This window comes from Oryctolagus cuniculus, chromosome 4 (assembly GCF_964237555.1).
Source record: "Oryctolagus cuniculus chromosome 4, mOryCun1.1, whole genome shotgun sequence".
In the NCBI taxonomy this organism is placed as follows: Eukaryota; Metazoa; Chordata; class Mammalia; order Lagomorpha; family Leporidae; genus Oryctolagus; species Oryctolagus cuniculus.
Genome location: NC_091435.1, coordinates 173,838,078 through 173,862,893, shown reverse-complemented (window position 1 = coordinate 173,862,893; position 24,816 = coordinate 173,838,078). Strand labels below are relative to the sequence as shown.

The window sequence follows — 24,816 nt, the reverse complement described above, 5'->3', positions numbered from 1 at the left end:
TCCTGGACGGCCAGCCAGGGCGCTGCACGGACACGGAGCAGTGAGCTGGAGGCAGGTGTCAGCCCGGCAGTCTGCTACAACACACGCTTATCACCATATATGGCATGAAAACTTCCAGGGAAAAGGAAAAAGGAAAGAAAAAAAAAAGATCGGAGTAGGCTTAAAGAAAAAAAATACCTAAAGATAGCCTAAACAAAACCCCAGCCCCCGCGGCGGCCGCGCCGTCTGCCGGCCATCTGGCGCACGATAAGCCAGAGTCTTCATTCGTCTCCCGTGACTCGTCCGTGGAGCCCAGAGCCAGACCTCACGAAAGCGACACTCGGGGCAGAGACACGCCGCGCTGCCGCCCGACTCGCGGCTCCCAGGCCCGGCGCCCTCCCCCACCGCCTGCCTGGGACCCCCCGACACCACAGCAGCCTCCACAGCTGGTTTCCCGGCAAACCACAGGCCACAGCTGCTGCCCCCTCAGCCAGCGGTGCCACACCGGGGCCAGCCCGCTAGCTCACCAGCATTCCCACTCACCGCGGCCCCCAGCCATTCATCAGGCCACGGCCCCGGCCCAGACAACCACGGGTGGCAAACAGCTTCCCTGTAGCTCAAAGTTTCAGCCCTTCTTCTTTTCTTTGTCTTTTTTTTATTTATTATTTGTTTGCAAGTCTGAGTTACAGAGAGAGAGGGAGATGTTTCATCCACAGGTTCACTCCCCAAATGGCCACATAGGCCAGGGCTGGGCCAGGCCAAAGCCCAGAGCCAGGAACTCCATCTGGGTCTCCCATGTAGGTGCAGGGGCACAAGCACTTGGGCCATCTTCTGCTGCTTTCCCAGGTGCATTGGTAGGGCACTGGATAGGAAGTGGAGCAGCTGGGACTCGAACCAGCACCCATATGGGATGCTGGCACCACAGGCGGTGGCTTTACCCACCACGCCACAATGCAGGCCCCAATGTATCAGCCTTTCTTCCAGCAACATCACCCCCTGGACCACAAAGCGCTCAGCTCCAGGTCTCCTGCGCGATGCCAGCACTCGCCTCCTGCGCAAGAACACGGCCAAGCACCAATCCACCCATGCCGCTCCAGGTCTCGGCGCACTAACGCAGCCCTGCTCTCTCTCTCGTGGGACACACTGGGACTTAAATCCTTTTTAATTTTAAAGAAAGATCATTGCTGATCTAGAATTCAGATCTCACCGGGGACTCCTGTTGGTCCTTACTAAATCTGGCAACCTTAAGGCCGGCGCCGCGGCTCAATCGGCTAATCATCAGCCTGCAGCGCCGGCACACCGGGTTCTAGTCCCGGTTGGGGCGCCAGATTCTGTCCCGGTTGCCCCTCTTCCAGGCCAGCTCTCTGCTGTGGCCAGGGAGTGCAGTGGAGGATGGCCCAAGTGCTTGGGCCCTGCACCCGCATGGGAGACCAGGAGAAGCACCTGGCTCCTGCCATCGGATCAGTGTGGTGCACTGGCTGTGGCGGCCATTGGAGGGTGAACCAACGGCAAAGGAAGACCTTTCTCTCTGTCTCTCTCTCTCACTGTCCACTCTGCCTGTCAAAAAAAAAAAAAAAAACAAAACAACAAAAAAAAAAAAAACAAAACACAACCTGGCAACCCTAGACAGCAGGGAGTAGCTAACCAAGCCCTCGGGCAGCTCTGTTCCTCCCCAGGAGCTCTCAGTGGCCCCACAGAAACAGCCCTGCCTCTGGCCCGTGCCCACTTTGCCAAGTTCCGCAGGCTCCCGTGCCCCTGTCTGGCAGCAGGGACCCTGGGTAGGACAAACAATAGACAGCTTCCCAGGCTAAGCCAGAAGCCGCACAACACCCCACAGCATTTGTGAACCCACAGAGCCAGGGGAGCCCGAGAGAGGCGACTGCGCCCAGCCAAGCACGGGTGCTCAAAGCCCTGGCAGGGTCTGCACGGAGCCTCCTGAGCCGCCCCACACCCCCCACGGGACCCATGAGTCCCTGTAATCTTAGAGGCGGAGGGGTATGGGCTTACCAGGAGCATGAGATGTTTGTAAACAGCCAACCCCACGAGTGTGGGCCAGCTGCTCTGGGCAGGCCCCGGCACGAGTCTTGGCAGAAGATACGGCCCAGCCCCACTGACAGCACCCCCGGGGGTATGGACTCTTGGGCCCTGGGCCAGAGCAAGGTCATGGCTGGGCAGCTGGCGCTCCACACACAGGGCAGAAGCCTCCGCGAGCAGCTGTCTTCTCCTGTCCTGACAGGAACCATGCAATAATAGAACACCAGGCATCTCCAATCCGCTTTTACTATTTTTACTATTGATCAGAAATGTACCAGTTAATCACGTTAGGTTAAACTGCATATGAAAGCGTCAATTTTGTTAAGTCAAAAATATTAGAAGATTGGCAATCAATTACGAGCAGCCCAACCAAATACTGCCAGTACCGAGCACCTGTTACGCATTAGTTCCTTTAAGCATATTCATCACGGAACACTTCATTCCCACGACACCTTTCAAGGCGAGTATTACTGTGTCCATTTCAGAGACCCGGAGACCGAGTCACAGATCACGGTGCCCACACAGCCGGAAACACACAGGGTCCGTGTGACTCCCGAGCCCACGCCATTCCACCCAGCGCACCGCCTGGACCACTCAGCCCTCACAGCCCCTCGCTCTGTGGCCCTGCCCGGGGCTCAGCAGCTGCCACTCCCGCACCAGCCCCTCTGTAGCCCAGCACAGCCTGGCCGCCTGAAGTAGCAGCAAAGTGTATTTAGCAAACAGTTTCAAGAGGAGAAAAACATTTGAAAGTTTATTCACAGAGAGTGGGCAAAAGGGGCCGAAAAAATGCACCCCTCAAATAAACAGGAAGTAATCAAGCAGAAATACGTCTCGTCCAGGCAGTTTTAAAATGCCCGAACTGTGACAAGGAGCTAGCGTGCAGTGGGCCACTGAGGGAGAAGATGGTGCGGTGGACTCCGCGTCACCGCTGACTCCAAGCAGGTGGCTCTGAGGCCCTCCCCTGAGAAGACCACTGAGCCCCACGGCGGGCTGAGAAACCTCCCCACACCCCCGGAAACAAGTCAGCCAGGGCCCACCCTGCTCTCCTGGCCCGCCACGGCCCCTTCCAGAGGCCGGGACCTGCACACAGTGGGCTGTCCCCCCACCAGCAGCAGACGCACATCTCAGAGCTGAAGGGAAGGGGGTCTGACCTTCACATGGACCACGTGGTGGCGGCACGCCTCCTCCATGTGCGCCAGCTGCAGCCTCTCCGTGACCGGGCCCGCCGTCTCTCCCGGCAGCACAAAGTAGACCCGCGGAAGCTGCCCCTTCTCCTTTTTGGCCACGTCGGCAGTCAGGACGTAATTCAGGCCTATGGAGAAATGAGAGGTGGAGACATCAGCCAGGACAGACCCCAGGGCCCGGGCCACTCGGCACGGAGCTCCACTGCCAGGCCTCCTCGGCAAAGCCAGCCGCTCACGGAATCAGGAGGCCCGAGGATGCCGGCTGCCCTTCCAACCGTGCCCTGGTGCCACACTTCTCCGACTTAGACCTCCTGCATCGTGTGGGACGTGTCTAAAGGAGCCATCGACAATGAGCTGCCCCCACTCAGGACAGCATCGTGACAAGCAACCAGCGCGGCAGAGCCACGGAACGTTGGCAGTAGCTGCAAAGGGCCAAGGCCTCCTGCACGGCTCACTCTGACCAAGCCGTGATGCCTGCCCAACTCCAGGAGGGACCGCTGACCTCACTGATGCTGAGTCCCGCCCCATACCTGTGACGACGCAGGGGACTTACCTCCCAGCTGGCCAACTGGTGACCGCCTGCTTTTGTGGTCCTGTCTTTTCGACTAAAGGTGGCCACGGTGAGGGCTGGACTGCAGTCCACTCACCCTGACACCTGAATGTGTCGCGCCAGATGGCGGAACTGCTGCGCTCCTGACGGGAGCAGGTGCGGTGTGGCAGGCTCGGCTGCAGCTCAGAGCCCCAGCATCCCACGTCAGGGTGCGGCTTCGAGTCCCAGCTGCTCCGCTTCCAACCCAGTGCCCTGCGGGTATGCCTGGGAGGCAGGAGAGGATGTCTCCAGTGCTTACGTCACGGTTCCCACATGGGAGACCGGATGGAGCTCCTGGCTCCTAGCTTTGGCCTGGCCCAGCCTCAGCTGCTGTGACCATCTGGAGAGTGAGCCAACTGATGGAAGATCTCTCTCTTCCCCCTCCCAACCCCGGATCTGTGTGTTTCCCTCCCTCTCAGTCACTCTGCCTCTCAAATAAATAAATAGGCAAACCTTTCTTTAAAATGCATTCTGGATAAGCCAGAGAAGGCTCACCTCCATTACTTACAAGACTGCCAATCAATACACAACGCCGTGTGTTATTAGGCCAAAACGGCTCTAGCGTCACCAGATCTGCTTCCGCACTTTCCTGTGCTGGACGCCAGGCCCCCCACGGCCCTGTCCGGGTTTTAACGGCCTGTGGATTCAAGGGAACGTGGCATTTTGAAAGCGAGAGAACAGGACCCTGAGTCCCTAAATGACCAGGCGAGGAAGCTGAGCGGCGGGGACGGAGACCGTCTTCCCCGAATGAGACCAGGCCACACCTGCTGGCATGGACGTCTGTCAAGCTGGCAGCAGGCAGGGCTGTGGCTTTTAATAACATCAAAGGGACGGCCACAGGGGCAGTGAAGGGAAGGGGGCCCGCCGGGCCTGCTGCGGCTGCCGTGGGCATATTTTTGCTGCAGCTAATGGCTTCCTTGGGCCACTGCCACTGAGGGGACAGTGCCCTGCCAAGCCGGCAGATCCCAGAGGCCTGCAAAAGCAAGTCTGCCCCAACTTGTCTCTGCCCAGGCCACGCGGGGTCACCGGGAGGGGCCCAAGGCCTGGATAATCCCAGGAGAAGCCATGATGAAGAAGACGAGAATGCCTGCAGAGAGGGGCTGCAACACAGGACACACACGGGCAGAGAAGGGCTGGACCCTCACACTGCCAAAGCTTTCCAGCAACCCTGGAGCGGGGGGAGGGAAGCCCCAAGACAGAACAAGTCAGGCTCCAGGCCCCACTCCCACCCCGGCTGCATCTAGAACCTTCCTCATCTCCAGGGCTGGGCTATGCCTATGGCGCCGGTTCTGGGTACCTCACCCCCCCCCCCAACTTTATCCGACCAAAAGCTCTTGTTTGGGGAATATGCCGACAGCTTATTCCAGCAAACAAGTGCAGAGACCAGAGGCTGCTCTGGTCAGCTTACTGTCTATCGATCCTGACTCCCCCATGCAACAGCAAAAAGGCGTGCGGTGCCCAAGTCCTGTTTCTTCGGTGAGGCCGCGGCCAGAGACGTGCCTGCCGGAGGACCAGCCAGAAGGCCCAGGGCGGTGGTGGAGACTGCCGAGCTGCGGCCCGCCTTCTCCCTGGTCGGTCACCCCGGCTGCCTGCCCTCAGGAAGAGTGACCACCCTGTGAGCTCCGAGAGAGCCCGGGGAGAACCAAACACAGAAGACAGAGCAGATGGCCTCGTCCCCACCGTGTCCCCTCGGCTTCCCCATCCCAGTGCTGTCCAGCCCAACCTGCAACCACCAGCACCCACCAGCACCCACGCGCCTTCTCCTGCCCGAGTCCCCAGGGCAGCCCCCCGAGGCGCAGGCCCCGCTCCCTGGGCCCTCGACAGGGGGAACTCCGAGACACGTTCCCCACCGACCCCAGGACCCCGGCAGGCTGAAGTCTAGTAACAGACCCATCTGGCCGCTGGGATGGTTAATGCCATGTGTCACCATGGCTGGGCCACAGCACCCAGCCAAGCACCAATCTAGAAGTCACTAGGAAGGAATTTTTAAGGTGACTCTTTTAATTTTTGTTTTGAGAGGCAAGCAAAGACAGAGACAGAGAGCTCCGATCCTCTGGTTCACTCCCCAAGTGCCTGACGCGGGTGGGCCAGGCCACAGCTGGGAGCTGGAATCCGTCCAAGTCTCCCAGGTGGGTGGCAGGGAGCCCGCGCACCACAGCCATCAGCAGTGCCCCCAGGATGCACGCGAGCAGGAAGCTGGTCCCGGGAGCGAGCCAAGGCTCAAAGCCGGGCACTCCAACGTGGCAGTGGCATCGCGACGGGGTCTTAACCACCGGGCCAAACGCTTTCCCCAAGATCGGAGGTCAGATCAGCGGCCTGAATAAAGCAGATGTGTGGCCTCATCTCATCACGGTCGCCTAAGAGGACAAACGACAGGTTCCCAGCAGGAAGGGACTCGGCTTCGAGACGGCAGTCACAACTCCAGCTCCTCCCGGCGCTTCCACCAGCCCGGCCTGGCCTGCGGGGTGCAGCCTCCCCACCCCCACTCCGGCTGGCTGGCAAACCCTGACCTCTACAGCTGCCCTCCTACTTCCTGCCGGTGTTGCCTGGGATCCCCCTGAAGCAACCACACACACGAGGATCCTGGACAGGGGCTGTGTTTGGAACAACCCAAGTTAACTGAAGACAGGGCGTCGGGAGAGGGGCGTGGACTTGGCCTTCCGTGTGCCGGCACTGTGCCAAGTGCGGCACACACCCCAGCTCCAGGCCCCGAAGCCCCATCTCCCTGCCACCCAAGGGAGGGGAGAAATCGCTCATGTTGCCAGGAGCTGAGCCGAGGACTGGGCACCTGTGCTGTGCCCCGGCAGGGGTGCCCGTGCCGACACACCCCCTATCAACAGGTTTCCTAACAGGACCGAGCGAGCCCACGGCACAGACAGACCCAATCACCCAGCTCGCCAAGCACAAGCACTCGGAAGCATTCCACCTCTGGAACTGCCTACGAGCTGCTTCCGCTTGATTTAGAATTTATTTTGACATTTTCAATTACTCAAAAAGAGGTCAGCTTTGTATCAGGCTCACTCCCAGAGGAAACCCCGGCCCGAGTGAGGAGGGTCCCGGGGCTGTGGCGTGGCCAGAAGAAATACACTCCATTCTGAAGCTCTTAAATGGCACCCACCCCAAGAGCGTCTCGGAAGAGCTACAAACAGAGGGGGTGTCAGCCAAGCAGCCAATCAGCTCACTGGGCTGGGCAGCCCGGCCCGCCCTCGGGCCCTAATGCAAGCCAGCCGGGCCGCCTCGTCCTGGGAGGGTGCTGGTTCCAATTAAGTTCTGCTCCGACCGCGCCTTTCACATCTTCAGTTTTCTCTGGCTGGCAGCTGTGTCCATGCCATGTCGAATGATGTCATGTTGATGGAAAAGCTGATCGGCCGCCTCCTCTCCCCGCCCCCCACCCCCGGCTGGCTCCCAGGGCCCCCGCTCCGGCCCGGGCCAGGAGGGAGCCAGCTGTCTCACATCAGCTCTGGCTCTGGTCTCTTGCAGAGTTCGATTCATCCCCCTTCTCCAACAGAACAAGAGCTCCGCTGTGAAAGTCAACCAATAAATTCCCTTCCAGAATTACTCTGAGTGTCCCGGGGGACAAGGGGAAAAGGGGCCACGCCCACCTCCCCAGCTGGCCTAGGCTCTCTCCCCTCCACCAGGAAAGAGGTGGCGGTGATCAGCCCGGGTCACCGGCGCCCACTCCTCACGCAGCGGGGATCTGCCCGATCGTCTCAGCTCCGAGCTTCCCCAGAGAGCTCAGAGGACGTCCTGTGTGCAGAAATGCACCCTGGGAGCCAGAGGGAGGCCCTGGGGACACGCGCCTGGCTCCAACCCTACTTCTGCTATGGGTAGGGTTGACCTTGGTGCACCGCGCAGGACCGGGGCTCAGCTCTCTGTCCAGGGGCAGGGCAGGCACCCCTGCTGGCTCATGCCTCCGTCAGCCCGGCTGAGCGCCAAGAAACCACAGGGGCATCAGATCAGAGCACAAAACGCCATCACTTCGGGCTCGTCTCCACCCCCAGCTTTTGTGTAGCACTCCAGAGAGAGTCCCAGCAGGTGTAGGCCTCAGCCTGGCCGGCGAGGACACACAGTGAGCGCTGCCCCGGGGTAGCCAAAGGGCGGAGCCCCCTCCTTACGCCAGCGAGGAGGCACCCAGGGGCCAGACGCTGCTCTCCAGTCCAAGAACGAGGAGATTCATGACCCCCTTTGGGACGGGCAGAACTCGTACACCGCCGATGAACTGCATGGTGAAGCTGTTCTTGGAGGAGGCCCCCACCCGAGTGGGAAGCCTGCGTCCGCACCCTGGCGCTGAGCACGGCACCTGCCGCACCACGGGGCTCCGCACACAGCTACAGGGCGCCTCCCTGCTCGGCGAGGACCTGCCTGCCCCACGCCCAGGCCTCAGCCCCATCAGCGCTTCCTAACTACCAGCTGCCCGGCGGGCCCGGCCAGGAGCCCCACACAGCCGGCCGCTGGCAGGGCTGGGTTCTGGGGCTGCCGTCTCTCAACGGCAAACCCTCTCTTCTCTTCTCTGCTGCGGTGCTGGGTGCTTCCTGCAAGGCTCTGTCAACACGGAGACCTTAGGGGCCCTGGGGGTCACCGCCTCCTGCCTGCTTCCTGTCCCTGTCCGCCGACTCAACAGCAGTCAGTCCCAAGCTTCCAGTTTCCCCTCACGCCCCCATTGCCAGCCTACTGCACCCCTTCAGAGAGACCAGCGCCAGCCATTTAGGTCCCAGCTCCACGGGGTCCTGAGAACCCCAGAAAGCAGTAGGAGTAGAGCCCTGCCCCACACTGTGCAAATCCAGGTCACCGGAGGCCTGGTGACAACACCGCCACGTCTCCGATGCACAGAACTCACGCTCTAACAAGGGGGCACATGGTGTGGAGGCAGTCAGTCAGGGACCACACACTGAGACCCACCGGTGCAGGCCTAGAGGTGGCACCAGCTCCTGCCGCCACTACGGGGCTCCCACAACCTGCTTAGCACATTCCCGGTGTCCAAGTCTCTCTGTTAAAAAACAGTGGGGTCTGTTCTCACCGGACCCTGCCAAGGCAGACACCCCGCCTACTGAGAACGTCCTACTGCTCACGGCACCTCCGGAGGGGACAGGGCCACCGCACGGACCGTGCTCGCCACCTGGCCCTGAAGCTCCCGAGACCGGGGCAGCTGTAGTTTCCCACCACGAAAGCAGGAAATCGGTGTCACGTCTGCCTGAGCCCCGCCAGGTCCCAGAGTGGAGAAACAGAAACCAAACGGACAGCATCAGCGGCTCCCACAGCCGTTCTGAGAGACACCGTGCGGCCGAGACGGCAGAAAGAAGAGCCACTTCCCAGCCATTCAGAGATGCCCCGCGCCCCATGGGGCCTGTCCTGCTCTGCCCAGAGCACGCACAGCTCAGCCCGGGACGGGCAGACACCGAGAGGTGCAGCTGCTGCCACACCCCAGAGCCCCAGCCACGAGTGCCTGCCGCGGACGCCTGGGAGCCGGCATGGAGACGGCCAGCCGCTCTGCCCACCTGAGACAGGAGACCTGGCCTGCCTGCCCCAGCGTGCAGTCGCTGGGCCGCTCTGTGCTGAACTCAAGGACCCTGCCACGCACAGGTGCACCCCGTAGCAGGTGCTCACCGCCCCACACCTGCCCCCGCGACTCCATGACTGCCACCGACTCTCCAGTCCACACCAGGTGGGTGCTGGCTCCGGCCAGTCCCTGCACATCCCCCTCTGCTCCAGACTGAGACACGGCTCCTTTCCCTGGGCTGCCAGGAAAAGGGACAGAAGTGACAGAGAGGCGTCATTTCTGCAGTGCGCCCTCGACACCAGATCTACTAGCGACATCTCCTGACGCCCGATTCTTCAACCAACGTGGGGAGCGAAGGGACGTCTGAGAGGACAAAGGGATATTTCACTCCTCCATGATGCGCGGGGCGCAGGGAGGAGCGGGAGTGACGCAGGGGGTGCCTGACGCTGGCCACACACAGTGCCACACGTCACCCAACCACCTGCCTCCTGCGTGACACCCGACCACCCAAGGGCCTCGGCTACGCCTGGGCCTTCACTGTCCTTCAACCTGGTGGTGGGGAGAGGCCCCAGAAGGTACAGTGTGGGCACAGCCCAAGGAGGCGCCCGCACCTCCTCCTCCTATCAGAAGCCTTAGGACCAGGGCTTTGCGCCCGTGGGCCTGCAGCTCTGAGGCCCCTCTCGGCCCCTCTGGCCCCTGGCTTTCCTCTCCACTCCACACCCACTGCTCCAGGGTCCAGGCAGGAGGAACTGTGTGGCCAGGAGCTCCACGAGGGCCGGGCAGACGCCCCTGTGCCGCTCACAACAAATGTGAGTCTCACACACAAACATCCACTGGGCTACCGCGGCCGGCTTGTCCTAGGGCTCCAGAACAGCGCTGCTAGGGCTGTGCACAACAAAAACCCATCTTCAACGCAACCATTCTCTGGAAAAGACTTCCCGCGCCCTTCTAACCGTGTCCTGAGTCCTATCTGAAAGAGACGCACCGTCTAGTTAGGGGGAGTCCAGCAGCATCAGGAAGTTTTCCCCTTAAGACGATGGCTTCCGACACAAACAGGGAGGTGCTGGACAGGCCCTGTGGTGCAGCAGGCGGAGCCGAGGCTTGGAGGGCCTCACCCCACACTGGAGTGCCGGCCACTCGGGTCCTGGCCCCTCTGCTTCTGCTCCGACTTGCGCTAATGCACCCTGGGAGGCAGCAGGCAACGGCGCAAGTGCTTGGGCCCCTGCCTTGCGTCTGGGAGAGCCAGTGGAGTTTCGGGTTCTTGGCTTTAGCCTGGCCCAGCCCTGTCTGTTGCAGGCATTTGAGAAGTGAACCACAAGTGGACGAACTCATTCTCTGTTCTGTTACTCTGCCTTCCAAGTAGGTGAAAATAAATAAATACGTTTTTAAAACTAAACAAACAGAAAAAAAAACTGTAATTCTTGGAAAGCAAAACTAAGTATCATCCGATCAGAATTCAATTCCTGGCTTCTCCAATAGCTACTGAATATTTTTTTTTAAAGATTTATTTATTTTATTTGAAAGGCAGAGTTACAGAGAGACTGAGGCAGAGAGAGAGGTCTTCCATCTGCTGGTTCACTCCCCAGATGGCCACAATGGCCAGAGCTACGCCAATCCGAGGCCAGGAGCCAGGAGCTCCTTCCAGGTCTCCCACGCAAGTGAAGGGGCCAAAGGACTTGGGCACCTTCCACTGCTTTTCCAGGCCACAGCTGAGAGATGGATCAGAAGAGGAGCAGCCGGGACTCGAACAGGCGCCCACATGGGATGCCGACACCGCAGGCGGCACCTTTACCCGCTACGCCACAGCGCCAGCCCCCGCGATTGAATCTTGAGTTCTTTTTCTCACTGGACTACGCACAAAACTTGTTAATCCTCCCTCACTAACCAGTTCCCAAGTTTATCACGTGGTTACCGTCCATGTTGAAATCGCTAAGCCCTTTTCAAAAGAAAAAAAGCTACATAAGTAAGTACGGAGCTGAACTGCTGAGTTTATTCAACCCACTTGAAGCTGGAGGTGAGCTGCCGGCCAGACAGCTGACAGGGATTACCGCGCCGTTAAATACGGTGCTGGGAGGGCGCACCAACGCGCTCCGAACCAGCTAGCGTGTTGTGTGCGTTCCGGCGCCCGCGCACACGTGTCCTTATGCTTCTCAAAGCACAGGGGTCTCATTGCAACGCACATCCTGACAGAGGCGGCCAAAGATTCTGCGTTTCTAACGAGATACCAGGCGATGCTGATTTTGCAAGTCTGGTGTCAAGGGAGCCACTCCCGACATTAAAATATCCACAGAAGCCGTGGGCTGGGTTTTATGGGTGTTTTTGTTTGTTCACCTGGAACTTTACTTTCTAGGACAAAGGCAGCCTTTAAAGTAAAAGAAAGCACCTACCTGGGCCTGGTGCTCCAGCTGGCTTCCCCCAGGTGAACTCCAGCTCTGCCTATAGTCTTCGCTGGCCCTACCAGGGGCTGGACCTCCCCCGGCTCTGGAGCTGGGCTCGCCAGGCGACCCTCCCCGGTTGGAGAAATGGCGGGAAGACGACCACCATCAGGGCACAAACGCCTGCCTCGTTTCGATTCTCTGAGCCGCCAAAGCAGCCCCCCTTTTCTGCGAACCAATGCCTTGGGAAACGGCAGCCCCCGCCCACCACCACCCTTGGCCTCCGACACCCCGGCATTTGCCTGATGCCAACGCCCGCACGTCCCATCTGCCCACACTGCACGTAGGGCCAGGCTCCAGGCTCTACATGGGCACCAGTCCTCCCCAGCAGAAGGGGAGGCACCTCCACCTGCAGGCAGCCAGGGTGCACAGCGAAGGGAGCGTCCGAGACACCCAGGCGCCGCCTGCAGCCCCAGAAGCCCACGCAGGCTGAGGCCCGGGGCCCTGACCGGGGCTCCTTACCGATTTCTCCTGGGACGTGTTTGCCATGGAAGCGGAAGCAGGTGGTGACGTTCAAGCAGTTCACGGGCTGCTGCCCGTCGTGGCACTGGGGCGCCGTGATGTTGATGGAGCCCGGGAGGAAGATGGCCACGTCCACGGTGATGACGGGTCTGGCCCTGCAGGGACAGGGGACGGTGACCTGGCCGTGTGAAGGAGCAGCTCCCAGAACCCACCAAGCGCTGGGCCTGCAGCCAGCCCTGAGTAAAGTGCACCAGCACCCAGGAGGGGCCGTGTGTCCTGGGGGGCCTCGTCTGGGCTCAGAGGCACATGCGTCCTCATAAATGAATGGCTCGCGTCCCGATACTGAGGCAAGTTAATTGTTAATAAGACACATCTGGTGGAAGCTCACAGCACAGTACCAGATGCTGGGTGATTATTCAAAATTTCACCAATTAAGTTCCAATTTCCATGTTACTGGGGAGACACACACTGCAGGCAGACGCCACGATCCAGGAAAGCGACGCACACCCACGCGCCCCCCCCCCCCCCCCCGCCTAAGCGTTTACAGCTGCTGTGAGCTCGCAGTGCAAAGCTCCAGTCCCATTGCACAGCTCAAACCTCCCGCTTTATTTGCTTCCATCAACTCATTGAGGATTTTTCTAAAAGAACCTAATGAATGGAGTCCCAGCCGGCAACAAAGCTCTTCAGAACCCAGGAACTCAACCCTCCTGGCCTCGGGACCAAACGAAACCCAAGAAACACCCCTGCCCCTCTGGTGTCTGCTGGGGGGGGGGGGGGCAGCACCCGCAGACTCCCCAGGGCACCGGGACAAAGCTGACGGTGAGTCCTGCCACGCCACTGTCGCCGCCAGCATCTGCGAGGCAGGTTCTGCCTGAGCTCAGACCTAATGCTGACCCCTGCGGGCCTCCCAAGGAGACCCTTCCCCCACTAAGGAGCCCCAACCCAGCAAGATTAAAGGGCATCGGTGGCCTCGGAACACTGACCCCACTTGTGTACAGCGACAGAGAACACCCGGGGGTGACCGACAGACTGCAGGAGAAGAGAGCGTTAAGGAAAACCCGGATGGAGAAAGGAAAAGCCTGGACCAGGTGCAGGGATTCCACGGCTGCGCCCGGCCAGAGCACGTGGTCCCCAAAGGGCAGCTGTGACCAGGGTGACGGAACCGTGGGCTCCCGAGCAACGGAAGTCAGACGGCAGGGCCGGCACTGGGGCACAGCGGGTGACGCCACCCCAGCTGCTCTGGCTTCCCGGTTTGAGTCCGGCTCCTCCACTTCTGATCTAGCTCTCTGCTGTGGCCTGGGAGGGCAGCAGAGGACAACCCAAGTGCTTGGGTCTCTGCACCCAAGTGGGAGACCTGGGAGAAGCTTCTGGCTTCTGGCTTCCAATCAGCCCAGCTCCAGCCACTGCAGCCATTTGGGGAGTGAACCAGCAGATGGAAGACTGACCTCTACCCCTCTCTGTCTGTCTCTCTCTCCCACTATACCTTTCAAATAAATTTAAAAAAAAAAAAAAAAAAGAGAGAGAGACAAAGGCAACAGCAGTGCCTGAAAGAAACCTAACATCTTTCCAGTTCTTCCAGGTTCATCCTTGGAAGATTCTAGAAATGACTGAGAAAGTGGTGGCTGTCCCCCGGGCAGTGTGATGGACACCCTGCACTGCCTGCTGGCTCGAGGCCCCAGCAGCCCCGGCAGTGCGCGCCGTCCTCTCTGCGGTCCCAGCTCTGTGCAGCCTCTGGCCCCACTCACCGCTGCACCACCTGCAGACAGGAATCCCGGGATCCTGACCGACGCACCCTCACCTTCTCAGCACAGCGGTTGTGCAAACCCTTGTGAAACAGGTGAGGGGCCCGGAAACCACAGGAGTGGCCAGGTGCACAGAGGCACCAGGAGAGGCCCAGCCCCGGCCTGCCGCTCGGTGAACAGACCTCGTTAGCCCCAACACGCAGTGGATGAGCTGGCCAGAGGGCATGACCCTGTGAAGGCTGGGAGCACGGGAGCCTGGGACAAGGACAGAAGTGCCCTCCCTCCCACGTCTGTCACATCAGACCTTTCTGTTTCAACTCCAGGTGTGGATGAGAAAATGCCCAGAAATCTAGAAGCTTCTCTGATGGTTCTTGTCTGGCCTTGGACGGCAGAGAACCAGGCGCCCACCCCACCCCAGCACAGGCCCCGCCCTCCTGAGCCAGAGCTGGGGCCCACACTGCAGGGAACGGGGAACAGGTGGTGAACAACTTCACCGACCTGCCGGCAACCACGCCAGCCTCTGAGACGAAGGCAAAGGGCACCCAAGGCTGGGCCCCACGTGCGTCCACAAGAGACTGGCGGCCGGGACGCATCTGATGGCGGCCAGCTCGAATCCCAACACGTGGCGTCCAGCGAACGGGGAGAGCAGTCAGGGTGCCCTTAGCCATGGCGCTGCCAAACCCAACCCGCCTTTGGAGATGATGAACAGGCTGCCTCGGTGACACTGTTGCTACTGAAGCTACTGGGCTACTGGGCTGGCCACCCCTCCTCCAGGGAACTCCTGGCCACGCAGCCCAGGGCATGCCTCCCCCCACACCTCCAAACTCAACGCCATGGGATACCTGAGCTGCCCGGGTGCACTGGCCTCTACATGTGCACACTCACGCACGGCCCCTGGCCCTCCCTGCAAAACCCGAGGAGACCCACGGTCCTGCTGACCCATCGTCCGGCTGGGCCGTGACGGGGCCCCTTCCCTCCTCGGCCTCGCAGTGGCCACCAGCACCACCAGCAGAGGCCACCCCAGAGCGGCCGGCCAGCCTGGCCCGTCGGACGGCACACCTGCCCTCCCGCTCCTCCTCTGAGGGTGCACAGCTCGTCCCTGAACCCGCCCCCTCTCCCTGAGCCACCAGCCCTGCTGGAACAGACAGGCTTGCCCTGGCTTCGCCCTCCTCCACCGTCCACGCTGGACACTGCCCTGACCTTGGGGTCTGGCTCAGAGGCCAAGGCGCCCTCCGCTAGCCTGCGTGCTAGGTGCCATCTCCCTCCTTCATCCTTCTCAGCCCCTCAACCCCTCCAGGCCCCAAAGGAAGGGGTGCAGCCAGGGCATCAGAGGCCCTAGGAGGAGGCCCTAGGAGAGAGGGCACCTCTGATGGCTTCCAGGACAGCGAGAGACCTGGGAGCCCAGGAAGGCCGGAAAGGCATTCTTGGGCTAGTCACTGTCCGGAGCCCCTTCCTCCAAGCCCCCGGCCCATCCCACATGCTCCTCTGCAGCCAGGCTCCCAGAGAGGCAGACAAGACCCCTGCCACGCCTGCTTCTCCCTCCCTCACCGCCACAGCCACACAGCTTTGCCCATCACTTCTCTAGCTTACCACAGCCAAGGGCCCCCGGCCACCCACTGCCGCCTCCACCGAGACTCCAGCCTCACCCACTTGGCCCTTTCTGCTGAAACTGACGCCCGCCCTGGACCATGTAACCCTGCTTTATTATCCTCGTGCACTTCCCACTGTCTGGAAGTCTCTTCTTTAAAAAAAAAAAAATTATTAATTTGGAAGGAAGAGTTATAGTGAGAGAGAAGGAGAGAGAGACAGAGACAGAGAAGGACAGACAGAGAGAGAGAGAGGATCTTCTAGCTGCTGGTTCACTCCCCAGATGGCCACAACAGCTGGACAAGGGGCAGGCAGAAGCCAGGAGCCAGGAGCTTCATCCAGGTCTCCCAAGTGGGTGCAGGGACCCAAGGACTTGGGCTTTCCCAGGTGCATTAGCAGGGAGCGGGACTAGGAGTGGAGCAGCCGGGACTTGAACCGGCGCCCACACGGATGCTGGCAGTGCCAGGCGGTGGCCCGGTCTGCTATGGCCCATCTCTTCTTTTTAATTTAATAAAGTATGCATTATCAGGAGGACTGGGGGTTATTAATCTATGTTCTGCCAGCAAGAGGACGGGTGGCCAGACTCTAATGTACTCAGTCAAGGGAACAGTATTTGGTGTCAGTGACACAGCCACGTGAATGAAGCTAAAAACGCCCTACTGAGAGAAAGAAGCCAGAACGGGGGCTGCAGCTGTGCCATATCGGGTAAAGCCACTGTCTGCAGCGCCGGCATTCCGTAAGCGTCGGTTCACATCCTGGCTGCTCCTCTTTCGATCCAGCTCCTGCTATGGCCTGGGAGAGCAGTGGAGGATGGCCCAGGTCCTTGGGCCCTGCACCCGCGTGGGAGACCTGGAGGAAGCTCCTGGCTTCAGTCTGCCCTAACCCTGACTGTTTGGGGAGTGAATCTGTTTTCTCTCTGTAACCCTGCCTATAAAATAAATAAAATAAATCTTTTCTTAAAAAAAAAAAAGGCGGCAGCAGAAGAAGCCAGAAACAAAAATGTGCACACTGTGCAGCTATCAGAGTGAAATTCTGAACCCGTGTGGACAGAAGTCAGAGAGGCGCTGTCTACCCAGAGACGGTGTGACGGAGGCAGCAGCTCAGTGACACAGGCGTGTGTGTACCTGGGTCAGAACTCACGGAGCCACCCCCGCCAACTGGGGTGCTTGGCTGGACACCAATTATGCATCCGTACAGAGGGGACAAAGCCACCAGGCTGAATTCAGCTGCGACACTGCCTCAGAGCCTGCACGGGGAGGTAGGCACCACGCGTCAGCTGTGTGACTGCCTCCCCGTGGGTGGCTCCCTGACGGGCAAAGTCTCTGCCGAATCCCCGGCACGTGGCGCCCCACTGCATCTCACCAGGGCAGGGCCTGTCAGGGAACGGAACCCTGGGCTGGCACCACCCCTGCCCCTCCCATGCGGCGGGCACAGCCTGGTCACACCCCTGGGCGTCTCCCAGCCCCATCATCCTGGCCGGGAGCCCCTCTCGGAGGTGTGCTCTCCTAGCCTGCTCCTCCAAGGACTTGATGAAATCACCACCCCACCAGATTCGACCCCCAGCAGGGTCTCCCAGCCACTGCTTGACCACTCGCTGTACGTGTATGGCCACCCCAAGGAGAGAAAGCGAAAAGCCGGGAGACCGTCAAACGCAGGAACGCTGAGAAAGCCGGCCTGGCCACGGGCTTGAAGCCAGGATGTACAAGGTTTGTTCCGTCCAGAAGGAGCCAAGGAGCTGTGTTTTACAGGAGAGGAGCCTGACGCTGCTCGGGGAGGTGGGGGGGGGGACGGGGAGTAAGAGGACACCGCGAAGGCGGCCGTGGGAGGTGCCGGTCTCACAGCCCTAAGTTGCTGGGACCACGAGGGTCACTTCACCCGGGAGAAAACCCTTCAACCCAGAGGCGGGGTGAGGGAGAAAGCTCAAGTGCAGGCCCACCCGGGGACTAACACAAGGGAGCAGGGAGGTTTTATCTTGGTGCTGTCTCTCCCTGGAGGACCCCGCTGCTGCCTTCAGAGTCGGAGGGCAGCTGTGCACAAGATACAGGGCCAGAAAGGAGAATTCAGAGCTGCAAACTCAAAACGCTATTTATTCAAGGCCTGCTAACATCACTAAGCACTTAAACCAGACGCCGCTCCAGGCACCTGACATAGCCTTGCTCTCAGAAGGGCCCACTGGGATAAGGGCTGCAAGTTCACGGAAAATGGAATTAAAAGATAAGTTTATTTTGAGGCCAAAAAAAAAAAAAAAAATGAAATCCACACGTAGATGGGCTATTCAAAAAGTTCATGCAAAGTGCATCTTGTAAGAAAAATATGCATGGATTTCAAAAACGTTTGCACCAAAATACACTTATCTCGGAGTTCCACCTCCTGGACTTTCTGAAGCCCCTCTGTGTGCTTATCCTGTTTAACAGAGGAGCGTGCTGGAGCCCCGAGGTCACGGGACTCGCCAGGAAACGCACTGAGCAAGGCGAGGGAGGGCCGCCCCGCCCCCCCCCCAGTGCTCTCTGGCCTGGGACAATCAGGATATAGAGCTACCTGGGGGCTCACCGGCTCCCTCAGCCCCCGGTCAGGCGGAATCGTGGGAGAGGTGGTGGCAGCCCCGAGGCGGGGACCCGGAAGGCCCTGCTGACCGGGGAGGACCTAGGGCGTGGTCTGCCCAGCCCTGGGGACCCCTCCCAGCTCTGGTCAGGCGGAATCGTGGGAGAGGTGGTGGCAGCCCCGAGGCGGGGACCCGGAAGGCCCTGCTGACCGGGGAGAACCTAGGGCGTGGTCTGCCCAGCCCCGGGGACCCCTCCCAGCTCTACGATCCTCCCAGTGTGTCTCAGAAAGCTCTGCCATCAGGGTACCCACAGACCAAGGGCTGGCTCCCACTCCAAAGTCGCCCACTACGACTCACACACAGAAACACTCGGACACGCTTCGCGGACGGCAGGCCACTGGCCCCCGTGGGAGAGACCCAGACTGCCCGGGCTTCGGCGGGCACTGGGCCTGAGCTGGCGTGCCTGCCCGCCACTGCCAGCAGCGAGATGACACCTGTGCAACTGCAGGAGCCTGTGGACCCCAGCGGGCTGAGGACTGAGGGGAGGAGAGGACGCCCGGTGTGCAGGCGGGCAGACGGCACAGCTGGCCCGGTGTGCAGGTGGGCAGAGATCATGGCCATCCTGGTGTGCAGGTGGGCAGATGGCACAGCTGGCCTGGTGTGCAGGTGGGCAGAGGGCACGGCCGGCCCGATGTGCAGATGGGCAAAGAGCATGGCCGTCCTGGTGTGCAGGTGGGCATAAGGCATGGCCGGCCCAGTGTGCAGGCGGGCAGACGGCACGGCCGGCCCGGTGTGCAGGTGGGCAGACGGCACGGCCATCCTGGTGTGCAGGTGGGCAGACAGTATGGCCATCCTGGTGTGCAGGTGGGCAGACAGTATGGCCAGCCCAGTGTGTAGGTGGGCAGACGGCACGGCCATCCCGGTGTGCAGGTGGGCAGACGGCAGGGCCGTCCTGGTGTGCAGATGGGCAGACGGCACAGCCAGCCCAGCCCTTGGAGTGTCCCGGCACCCATGGGAGATGACATCTGCAGGGAATACTAACACAAGGGGCCCTTCGTGGCCAAAGGCAAATGGCCCTAGGGCTCAGGGCTAGGCTGCCCTAAACCCTGCCTGGACACTCCTGGGAGGCCACCCTGTCGCAAAGCCCAGCGGGAAACTCTGGACAGAGGCAAGAAGCACTGAGAAACTGAGGGAGAACTCCACCAGCAAGCACAGGGCAGAGGGCCGACAGAGGGCTGCCTGGGGGTGAGGAGCCTGTGCCTCCCCCACCCGGCCCACCCCCCACCGTGAAGGACGCGACCCGAGGGGCAAGGCGGGGGGCGTCTCACCTCAGCAGGACCACGCTGTCGGACATGAAGGCTCCAACAGTGACATCTGGAAACGAGAAAGTCACAGCGCTCAGAAACTCACTGGGGCCCCTCCCCAGACACCTGCCCTCAACACCAGGGAGGCCTCTGACTCCCACCATGGGGCCACTCGTCACGTGTGGCTGCTCTGAGCGGAGATGAGCTCCGAGGGCACGACACGCACCAGCTTTCGAGGCCCTAGAAAAACCTCGAGCCCTCTCACGAAGAGCCCCGAACAACACTTTTAAAATTAACGCCACCTGCTGCTGTTTGTCTGTTCTGCGTGATTACTGGAGTAGCCGCAGGTGCGTAGGTGGCGCCCATGACAACCTGTCTGGACAGCAGTGAACTGGGGAAGAGGGAACTGCTCTAGTGGCACAGAGGGGCCCCTAGAGCCTTCGTGCCACGTGGCCCGAGTCTCCCACGGCGTGCCCTCTCTAAGAAGGAGATTACGACCCCCGTGCACTCTTCAGGAGCTGCCGGCGGGGGCCGGCACTGTGGTGCAGCGGGTTATGCCACTCACCCTGGAGTCTCAGCTGCTCCACTTCCTGCAAATACGCACAGGGAGGCAGCAGACGATGCCCCAGGTACCTGGGTCCCTGCCCCCATGTGGGAGACCCAGCTGGAGTCCTGGCTCCTGGCTTTGGCCTGGCCCTGCCCGGGCCATGACGGCCATTTGGGGAGTGAACCAGCAGATGGAAGCTCTCTTTCTCTGTCTGTCCCTCTTTCTCTGTTGTCACTCTGCCTTTCAAATAAAATTAAATTAAAAAAAAAGAGCTGCCAGTGTTTCGTGATATTTCAATCTGAAGATACTGATTAGCCATGAGTTAAACATAATACACGTTAAGCTCTCAAGCATTGTGAGTATGTTAAAGCAAACATTTAAATCAGACATTCATGGAGAGACTGGCTGAGCTGCGGACAAGGCGTTCGTCTAGCCGGGATGTTCACTGCTGCATAACTGAGACAGCGTTCGCTCACTTTAAGCTCTCTGCCTTCCTTTCCCCCCACATAAGCCCCTAACCCAGGGATCCCCCGACCACTGCCAGGAGCAGGCACTGGCCAGGAGAGTGCCTCCATCATCGGACCGGGGCAGCCACGCCGGCCCTGCTCGGGAAGCCGCCTGCCCTCTCCGCCTTGATCAATGTGCTAGTCTTCAAGCCCCTTTAAATCGCCCAGATGTTTGAAAATAACGGACCCTGCCGCACTTGTCCCCATTTCACGTGAGCACACACCCCTCCACAGGGAAGCGGCTGAACCACGGGGCAGCCCAGGCCTCCGCCCCCAGGGTGGCCGCTGGTCAGCCCTGACCCTTCCTGAGGTCCTAAACGGGGACACACTGCCACCCCTGCCTTCTGGGGTCCCTGGGAGACGACATGGCGTGCGGGAGCGTCCTGCACTGTGAAAGTGCTAACCCCACGGAAGGTTTTCACTGGATGGTCCTGCACGGCCCACAGCGAAAACTGCGGAGGGGCCGTCCCGGGACCGAAGCCCCGATTCCCACCCTCTGCCCACTCCTCCTCCTCTGGAGGGCGGTTCCAGACCCCTGAGCGGGCAGAGCTACAAAGTCTGGGGCCATTCAGGGATGGCTTAGCAACTGGAAAGAAATCTTTTCTCAAGACGAGATGACCACACGGTCACGGAAGTGCTTCCTGGATTCTACGATGCGTGCGCACGTCTCGACCTCCTTCCACGCCGTCTTCAGACACCCAGGACCACCAGCCCACAGCCAGCCGATGGGACCTGCTCCGGATACCACTCCGAATGGGAGCTGGACACTAATGGTTTTATTCCACCAGCCTCAGCGACACGGGCATCAGTTAGCCCTGGAGTCCAGCCAGGCAGCCTGCAGTGGCCGGGGTCTGCTTCACCTGTGTCGCTCCCCCTCTTCGTGGAGGAACGACACAAGACCCTGCCTAGGCTTCCTATCCGAGTCACGGCACCATTATGTCGCTCCCCGTCTTCGTGGAGGAACGACACAGGACCCTGCGCTGTTCTTTTGTCTGCTCGGCCCTCCCCGGGTTTGCTGCTGGTTCTTCCCGGGTTGGCTACTGACCCTTCCACCTCCGTGGAAGGGCGGTTCCCCCTGCCACCTTCCCCACTTCCGCAGGGGAGTGGCACACCGCCAGCCGGCTCTCTCGGGGGCTGCACAGGTGTTCCTTCAGATAGATGTTCCTGGTGCATGTTGTCTCTCTCCTCCTTTATAGTCCTCTTCCACCAATCCCAACTCTGCTACCCACACGCCAAGTATGCTGCTCTCCTCCAATCAGGAGCAGCTCCTACAGTTTATTGGCTGAACTGGAGGCAGCTGTGTAGAAGCTGTTTCTCCCTTCTCAGCGCCATATTGTGGGAGAGCAGATGCATAGAATAAGTCTTAATTCCAGTAACTTAGTCTAGTTTGAGTTGCTCCCCACAACCTGACAGCAGGAACGCAAGGTTTTCTTTCCGCTCCAACGCTTCCTGTCAGTCCCTTTGTTCTAGAAGGGGTGTTGCCCCTCCCGGTCCAGGGGGACACCTCAGGATAGGGCTCAACATGGAAGCAAGCACAGGAGCTGCCACGCACATCTCAAGTAGACAGTGCCTTTCCTCCTGCACAGACAGCAATCGCGGCCACAGAACCTGCTACACAAATCCATCTTCGGGTGCCTAAACCCGTCAGAGACCATCACTGTAAAACCCCCATTAGGGGCCGGCGCCGCGGCTCACTAGGCTAATCCTCCGCCTAGCGGCGCCGGCACCCCAGGTTCTAGTCCCGGTTGGGGCGCCGGATTCTGTCCTGGTTGCCCCTCTTCCTGGCCAGCCCTCTGCTGTGGCCCGGGAGTGCAGTGGAGGATGGCCCAAGTGCTTGGGCCCTGCATCCCATGGGAGACCAGGAGAAGCACCTGGCTCCTGCCATTGGATCAGCGCGGTGCGCCGGCCGCGGCGGCCATTGGAGGGTGAACCAACGGCAAAGGAAGACCTTTCTCTCTGTCTCTCTCTCTCACTGTCCACTCTGCCTGTCAAAAAATTAAAAAAAAAAAAAAAACCATTAGGGGCCAGTGTTATGTACGGTGCAGTAGGCTGAGCCGCTGCTGTCGACGTCCACGTCTTGTACTGGAGCTCTGGTTCACGCCCCGGCTGCTCCACTTCTGATCCAGCTCCCTGCTAATGCCCCTGGGAGAGCAGCAGAGGACGGCCCAGGTGCTTGGGGCCCTGCCAACCGATGGAGCTCCTGGCTCCTGGTTTTGGCCTGGCCTAGCCCAAAACATGGCAGCCATTTGTGGAGTAAAACAGCAGGTGGAAGATATTCTCTCTCTCTCTCCCCCACCCCCATCTCTCGGTCGTTCTGCCTTTCAAATACATATATCTAAAAAAAATTCACTTAGATTTTTTTTAAGAAATAAAGCCCCAAAACAAACTTCTACACTAGTTCACAAACTGAAGAGCAGGCCAGACACCCCACTGTGTGGGGGGAACGTCTGAGTCCTTACTGGAGGTAGTGATGGCTAAGCAGACCGGAAGTGATTCTACCTCCTGCTCTCCCTGTTTATCTCATGCCCCCCTAGAGGAAAGCAGCTCACCAGGATAGCCATTCCCGTCCATATCAACGCCTCCCGATATGGCCTGGCCAAACATCCGCAGAACTGGATTTATCTTCCGCCCGGACAGTTTCTGAAACAGACAACAGGGAAATGCAGTCACTGGAAGGGACCACAGCACACAGAAGGACAAAAGAGCAGTCCGGACTTGATCAGGGGTCTCGGGTGGGCAGCTGGAGGCCACCCACTCTCTTATGGCTACTTGCTTCGCCTGGTGTCGTCATCTGAAACTGTATTTTAAAAGTCTAGTGATGAAAAATCCATCAAGACCAGTGTGATCCCACTCTGCCAAGTTGAAGCTCAAAACTGACAAAGGTTAACGTCCATTTCTCAGAGAGGTTCCGTCCCGTTCCGACGCAGGCACAGCCGGCTGGAATTCTAAGAACATAATCTACGCCGGATACACACGGGGTAGAGACGGATCTAACAGGTGCACCCAGCACAACCACAACGCTGCGGTCCTGAAGCTTCTAGAAACTGCCGGGAACTGACGCTGCCTTCCTCACCCAACCGGTCGGAGCTGGAGACACCGCACCTCGGGGCACTCTGGGCACGGTGCTCACCTGTCACTCGCCACCAAGTTCATCGCGGGTTGACGCACAGAGCACTGGTTTGGGAATATCTGGGTATAAGCAGCTCTGTCACACTGAAGCTGGGAGTGGCCCCTCGGGCAGCACAGGCCCTCACAGGGACACCAAATGTCCCGAACCAGACAGGGGCCAGCTTCCGGCACCCCCACCCCTTATCTGCTGCCGCCCGGCGGCTGCCTGGACAAATACCCTGCCTGACCCCCCACGGCAAGACCTGGGTCAGGAGCAGCCTCCGGACATCCAGGGGCCGCTGGGACTTGATTGTCTTATCCTTCTCCCCACTGCGACATCCTGCAGGGAAGTCACCAGGGGAGGGTGGGAGACTCCAGGGACGCCCCCAGCCCCCAGCCCCAGAACCACAAATCCCTCCCACCTGCCAGCCGGCCAGAAGTGCCTGAGCCTCAGAGCAGGGGCGGGCCCTGCAGGGGCCACTGAAGAGGGGCTTCCTGCTAGCAGCCCGCAGGGCTCTGTCTAAACAAACGGGAGGCAGCCGGCCCGGGAACACTCGCAGCAGCCCGCCCTGGGCCTGCACTTCCAAGGCGGGCTGTGGCTGGGCCGGGGCAGCGGGAACGGGGTGGTCTCCTCAGGGGGTGGCAAAGCGGGCGGACGCGATGCCACAGACATCTGCAGGCCATTACGCTACAAAGCCAGGAAGATCAGTCTGCTCGGTGCTAATAACCCTAAATGAAAACCAGGAGTGCCGGGAACCCCGCGCGGGCCCAGGGCTCCGGGCAGCAGGATCACAGGGCCGCCACCGCCCGCCCCGGGGCACTCGCAGGGGGGAGGCGCCCCAGGATCATCGGAACAGCAACACTTTTCATGGCGAGCTGGAGAAAGAGGAAGCAGTTAAAGGGTCACGTGCAAGAAGTCCGGGCCCCGAGCGCACGATTTATCCAGCAGAAATAATACCAAGCTGCGCCAAAGAAAAGCCGCCCCGCTCTCCGCCCGGCCTCGCACACACAATGGCGCTCTGTGCCGGCCCCGGCCCGGAAGAATCTGTCGTTAGAGGATCTTTTTTCCTTTTAAGTAACGGACCTTATCACACATGTATCAGCAGCTTGGAAAACTCCACTCAGAGCCGTTTCTGGTTTTTTTTTTTTTCTTTTAAAGAGCCCCAAACCACCTCTGTTTGTGGAGCCGGCGTGCGTGCTGACGGAGCCCGGTCGGCCCCGCGGCCGCGCCCCACTTCCTACCCAGAACTCCAGCTAACCGCAAGTGCCCACTGCGGCTCACCCAGCAACCAAACAAAAC

At 60.1% G+C, this 24,816-nt stretch overlaps 1 protein-coding gene across 1 annotated transcript in view; it reads right to left on the bottom strand.

Moving 5' to 3' along the window:
• ITGA9 (integrin subunit alpha 9) overlaps nt 1-24,816 on the bottom strand; it is a 305,530-nt gene that overhangs the window by 202,886 nt on the left and 77,828 nt on the right. The window contains exons 12-15 of the mRNA XM_070073006.1: nt 22,958-23,048; nt 19,380-19,425; nt 12,181-12,335; nt 3,165-3,325 (exon numbers count right to left, since the gene is read on the bottom strand). Of these exons, the coding sequence (XP_069929107.1) occupies nt 3,165-3,325; nt 12,181-12,335; nt 19,380-19,425; nt 22,958-23,048 (453 nt within the window). The remainder of the gene's footprint in view (nt 1-3,164; nt 3,326-12,180; nt 12,336-19,379; nt 19,426-22,957; nt 23,049-24,816) is intronic.